The sequence below is a fragment of the Sinocyclocheilus grahami genome, unplaced genomic scaffold (genome assembly GCF_001515645.1).
Source record: "Sinocyclocheilus grahami isolate Dianchi unplaced genomic scaffold, SAMN03320097.WGS_v1.1 scaffold1147.1, whole genome shotgun sequence".
Taxonomy (NCBI): domain Eukaryota; kingdom Metazoa; phylum Chordata; class Actinopteri; order Cypriniformes; family Cyprinidae; genus Sinocyclocheilus; species Sinocyclocheilus grahami.
In genome coordinates this window covers 130,367-136,814 of record NW_015506326.1, presented here as the reverse complement: position 1 = coordinate 136,814, position 6,448 = coordinate 130,367, and the positions used below count along the sequence as shown (strand labels likewise).

At 38.8% G+C, this 6,448-nt stretch overlaps 1 protein-coding gene across 1 annotated transcript in view; it reads left to right on the top strand.

The window, feature by feature from the left end:
• Positions 1 to 5,703, top strand: part of LOC107567326 (SLAM family member 5-like) — a 7,959-nt gene extending 2,256 nt beyond the window's left edge. The window contains exons 2-5 of the mRNA XM_016252990.1: positions 3,890 to 4,195; positions 4,325 to 4,432; positions 4,550 to 4,611; positions 5,650 to 5,703. Coding sequence (XP_016108476.1) covers positions 3,890 to 4,195; positions 4,325 to 4,432; positions 4,550 to 4,611; positions 5,650 to 5,697 — 524 coding nt within the window. The 3' untranslated portion in view covers positions 5,698 to 5,703. The remainder of the gene's footprint in view (positions 1 to 3,889; positions 4,196 to 4,324; positions 4,433 to 4,549; positions 4,612 to 5,649) is intronic.
• Positions 5,704 to 6,448: the final 745 nt, after the last annotated feature.

Sequence of the window (6,448 nt, the reverse complement as noted above, 5' to 3'; positions counted from 1 at the left end):
GGGGGGGGGGGGGGGGGGTTTAGGAAAGCGTTGCCATATGGCAACAGTGTACCACAATGGAAAATGGCCCCCAAAAAAAAGTAGTTTTTCTATTAAATTATGATTTTTTTTCAATTGAAATACACGTTTCTTTTAAAAATTGATGCATCCAATCTTAATTTCCATCAAAATCTGCCATACACACATGCAGATGCACACACACTCATCGTTACGGTCACTGAAAGCCAACTCATCCTCATTGTCATCACATGGAAGAGCCAACTCTGCACTCGTCCTATTGCCCTTTCCGTGAAATATTGCTGTATTCATTTTCTGAAAATAAATAATTTTCTTATTCATACATAAATACAACTATACTACAATAAACACTTCAAATAAATAAATAAATGCAATCATATTATTGATGCTACTATCTATAAAAAATCCCAATGGGGAAATGCATTACTTCAATTCCACTGTGGTACAGCGTTGCCATATGGCAACATTGAAATTTTCTCAATTTACAGTAAAACTATGTTAGACAATGTTGATTTGTGAATAAAAATGTAATGTACTAACCAAAGATTATGCTTATGATTATTTTTTTCAGAATAACAAGGAAACAAGTAGAAATTAATTGTTGCCATATGGCAACTGCGTACCATAGAGGGTTTCAATTGACTTCATTTTATTATGACCTCGAATTTAGGTTAGAATGCCAATTATTATTGATCATTCATATGATAATTTATCTAGACATCTGATTATCTAACTCTTTAATCATATTGAATCGTATTACTCTTATTCTTATAACACTTTGAGTCTCGTGCCAGCCGGGAACACAGATCTCATACTCACACTCTCGTCAGTCTTGGTCATTAGACAGAGGCGACTGACTAATGTTCTAGAAGGCCTGTACATACTTTGCTCATTCTAGAGCATATTATTTAGAACCAATATTACCATAGAACCAAGTTGACCAACTGAACTTTCTCTAAGTAACTTTATATAATCATGCTGTGATTTCTCACGTACACTTAGTCAGAATAATAATACAATAATTAGAGGTTGAGGCTGACCCGAATTTAGGTTGGTCAACGACACACTGTTGCTAGTTAGCTGCACACTAGATGATTTTCAAATCTTAACCAATTTTAAAACCATGGGAGACCACAGACAAGAAGACAGTTCAACCGATTTTTTGTCTTATAATCCTCTGAACGCACACACTAGACGATTCGACCAGACCACGAGACCACACACACTTGATGATTGTAGGAATGATTTCACAGTGACACTTGATCTCACGGAGACTCGCAATATCAAACGTGACCAGAGAAGAAAAACAAATAGAGGACAATCAATATTTCCGGCGTGCATTCTGTTTCACAGTGAAAAACAAAGTATAAAAAAGAATATTGGTGATGTTCTCTGCTTTCATGGCATGTTTGTGGCTGCCAAGTTTCAGCTATAGAAGCATGCAGCATCTGGTAGGTGACACTTGCTCGCTCTCATTGGCCATCGTGGGTATCACGTCAGAGGCAAATTTGTAATACAACAGCGACAAGCCGCGAATCGGGATCGTTCGGGGATGCAAATCGCGCTTAAAATCCACTTTAAAATCCTCTAGTGTGTGGCCAGCCTAAATGGAAAGCCCATTATTAACCTCTACAATCTAAGTATACATGACAAATGCCAATGTGTTTGACGGAACTTTAAAACATAATTTTAGTCCGTTACTAACCTGAGCGTAGATTTGTGGCATTATGGATTTAACAATCTACTAGAGTCAATAATCTCACAGTAAATCAGAATACATTAAAATGTAACCATTTATAATCAGTCAGGTAAATATGTATTATTCCAATTACATAGTCAATTTAGAGATATCAAATAAAATCTATGCAAGGCATAAAATTCTCAAAGATAAATCTAAGAGTAAAAAATGCATAATTGACTTTAGAAAACGTCTCAGGTTACGTATGTAACCATGGTTCCCCGAGTAGGGAACGAGACACTGCGTCCTCTAGGGGTCACTATGGGGAATGCCTCGTCGTGACCCATGTCTGAAGCATACATTGAAAAAACACAAACAACACGTTGGCCGGCGACAGCCATGACGTCACTACCGGTGCAACTATAGTATAAATAGGCGCCGGGAGAACACATCATCCTCTTCTTCGTCTGAAGCTTGCTTCCGAAGCATGGCAAGAAACCTAGAGGACGCAGTGTCTCGTTCCCTACTCAGGGAACCATGGTTACATACGTAACCTGAGACATTCCCTTTCATGGGAACTTCGAACTGCATCCTCTAGGGGTCGCTATGGGGAACAGTATACCCACGCCACCATGCTGAGGGGAGTGCATGCCAGAAACCATGGCGAGCACTAAGTACCAACTCTACCATATTGCCATGGGAGTTGCCCCTGGGACGTTAGACGGCTGTCAGTGACATTCCCTACGGCCAAAGGCCTAGGCTACATACCCCAAAAAACTTACCTTTTAGGTCCTGGGCCCGGGGTAGAGCTCAAGGCTTGGAATCAGGAATAGATTCCTTTAAGGGAATATGACCAAGAGCCTAGAATCACACTAAGTCTTTGCCTGTCACACAGGGGCTACCGCACGCTCTGCATATGCTAAAGGAACTGTTTCAACAGACCCCTAGTAGCAACACCCTGTTAAAGTAGGTATCCAGAGGATACATAGGAGGAGTGGTGCCCAAGGCGGAACCGGGGTTTTAAACCACTCAGAAAGAGCACGAGGCTGCTGCACGTAGATCTTACCGTATAGGATTTTAGAAAAGAATCGACCTGCAGCATGTTCCAATTTACTTAGCTGTGAGAGCAACACACCCAGTTCTCAGTCGAGAAGGGGGCTCGACCTACAGCATGTTCTAATGCTTGAACGGCTAGCAGTAATTTACCTTAGCTGAGGGAGCACAAAGCCAGCTCTCAGCGAGAGGGGGGCTCGACCTACAGCACGATTGTTAGAATCAGAAGGGTAAATGTACTGCAAGCTAGCCAAAAAACTCAGCGCATCAGAGAGGCAGAGGAAGGGCCTAGTCCGCCTGATGCTGCTGGTTCCAGGTGCTCTGGGAAAAACAGAGAACTCAACTATCACGTAAGAGGAGAACTCCGAATTCAGAAGTAGCATGCTCATAGGTAACCCTTTGTTAAAAGGGGAGCACTGCTCAGCACTACCACGAGAACTGCCCATGGAGCGAGGAATCCAACTCCTCAGAGAGAATTAAATGCTTGAAAGAAAGCACCATGCTCACAATAACCCTCAATGGTGAGGGGAGCGATGCTTCCAGAGTGTGTCGACAGAGACACACTAGTTGAGTGGAGCCCAAGGTCCCGGGGTCTAAATCAACTCAGAGAAAGGGAACGAGGCTAATGACGCGTAACCCTTACCACAGGATTTCAGAAAAGTGGGCAAAGCATAACGTGCACACTTACTACCAGTGTTGGGGAAAGTTACTTTTAAAAGTAATGCATTACAATATTGCGTTACTCCATAAAAAAAGTAACTAATTACGGTACTTAGTTACTTTTTAAATCTGGACAGGGCTTACTTGTTTGATTTTAAAATTTAAAAAAAAAGTAACATTGAGCATTTTACATTTACAGATGGGACACATTTACTGCCACTGTAAGTGTACATCACACATTTTTGCTTTTCTGCTGAAAGTAAATGTTTGTGGTTTTAATGAACATTAGACCTCAGATGCTTTAGATTGAGCTGTATTGAACTCTGAATATTCCTTTAGCTATTTACATACTGAAACGTTTTGTGAATCGTTTTATAGTTTGAGATCACACAAACACTCACTGACTGTCAACATACTAAAATACATATCCGAAAATATTGTTGTTCACATTTATTTTGTATATTCACTAATATTTTACAGCTTGTCTGGCCACTCCTAACATTAGAAGAGATTTTTCACAAAATCTTTCATCATCATCATCATCATCATCATCATCATCACAGCAGAATTGTTCATTGTTGTGTTCAGTGGTGAATGTGGGTCATGTGACTCTCTCCTGGTACAAAGGAAACAGTTTATTGTCCAGCATCAGTGTGTCTGATCTCAGCATCAGTCTCTCTCTACCTCTGGAGGTGGAATATCAGGAGAAAAACACCTACAGCTGTGTGCTCAACAATCCCATCAGTAACCAGACCACAGATCTAGACATCAGTCAACTCTGTCCAGGTATGTCAGCAATGATGTTAATGATTGTTGACATCAAAAACGTCTCTGTTTTTCACTCAGAAATAAACTATCACTGAGATCTCAGTCTTGTTTGACATCAGACTGACAGAATCATTTTGTCCATTACAGATCAGGGCCTACCCTTATTGTACATAGTGTTGATCTCTGCTGCTGGATCTCTGTTGATTGTAGCTGCAGTCGTGATGTTCTGCATCTGCAAGAAATGTAGAAGAACAGGTCAGGAATTCAATTATTAACTACAAATATGAACTTAATTTGAATCAGATGTACAGATTACTATACAAGTATGCAAGCTTTGTTGTTTTAACACATTTATGATCAATGCTAATGCAGTTGACACCTGGAATGAAGACAGAGCTGATTCAATGTTGTGTAAACCAACAACACGAAAAAAGGTAACATTCATGACTGTGTTGCAAGAAGATTATTGCAGTCAGTTAGTGTGATTCAAGCAGCTGACTGAAGTTTTGTGTGTAACGTTCAGTGAACAGACATTGGTTTTAGCAGTTTTAAGCATGTTTTAACCAGTTTACATTAAATGCATTTACTGTTTGCACCTTAGTGTAAATATTAATATACAGTAAATCCATTTTGCAGGGCTATTTTCATTGTTGCAGACCTAAAAAAGTTAATTTGCATGAATTGAAATGTATTAACACAGAAAAGTATTGCCGTTTTCTCAATCTCCATTCCATTTATGACATACTTCACACGCCTGTGCTACTTCTGAGATAAACGACAAATGGATTTGCAACAGTTCCTCTGCCATGTCCATTCACATTCAATGCATCTTTTTAACATACAGTTAAGGTGACTGTAAGTCCCCAACATTCTGCCTACCAATACAAGTTTACTTTCCCTTTTTTAAGTAATTATTATTATTATTATTTTATTTTTTTACTTTGGTCATACACATTAGTATGACATAAAACTATATGATCATACATGATTTGGTCCATCGTGAGATAAAATGAGAGACTTATGTGTTTGCTGTGGTTGAAAAGACTTGATGAGAAACTTGTCTTCATAGTGATTATCAGTGACGTCATTCATTTGAATGAGTTACAGATTTTCACCGATAAGGGACAGCGTTGCAACAGAGCTAAGTGCTTGTGGTAACAATAGAGGTGCAAACACTGATCCGTCTGCAGATTAGCAACACTAACTAATAAATATCTAGATTTAAATACACACATCAAATCCATCAGTTTCCTCTAGATGGTCTTCTTGTGTTTCTTTCTTGATTCTACTGTTGTACATTTTGAAATAATCAAGCGACATTCAGAAATATTCAGTTAAGTAAATTATAAAATATATTTTTTTTCTGCTCAGCATAGAGGGCTTGATCTGCAGTTCATTTCTACTCCAGAGAATTTGAAGAAAAATGATATTACTAGTTTCAGATTCCTGACTGAGTTTGTGTTTCCTTGCAGAAATCAAAGTCGGAGGCTCTGTATGAAAATGTGCCCAAAAAACGGTGATCAAATCTACTTGAACTGATGATAGAGCTGAATAATGGACACTGACTAGTGCTTTGTGTTTTTCTGGTAGGCTGTCTCTCTTTTATGTTTTCACTGTTTGTATTAAATCTTTTGGTGTTATTGTGGTGTATAACCTTTTATTTCTTTATTTATTTTCTGATTTTGTGGTTCCCCAATATCATAGCATCCAGAAACATATGGAAATTGTTCATATTTTCATTTGAGGAAATTGAAATGGATATCAATTCCATTGCACGGTGATTACTGTATCACACACACACACAGTATGATGTTCTGAATATGTTGTCAAATGTAGCACAAACACATCATTGCTCTCTAGTGTCCAAAGCAGAAAATCACAGATTTGAGAAATCACTAAAGAGCCTGGCTGCTGTGCTGAGGCCTGTTTGAAGAACAGTGTCTAAAACAGCTTACAGATCATTACAATAAGATAGGCCTACATGTATTTTTCTCACTTGTCATCATGTTGTGCTTGAGTTGTATGACTGTGGATACTGAATGATAAAGACAGACGGTCATTATTACCAATAGATTGACTCATAATCATTTTATTGGTATCTTTGACTGATATTTACCTCTTTCTACTTTGATTTAAACGGGAAAATGGCTGGTGGATAAATGGGAAAAGCAGCTAAAACAAAATCGCAGCAAGGGCTCACCTCAAGTTTGATCTTCTGGACTGCGTTTCCCAAAACCATCGTAAGCCTAGGTTACATCGTAAGATCTGTTG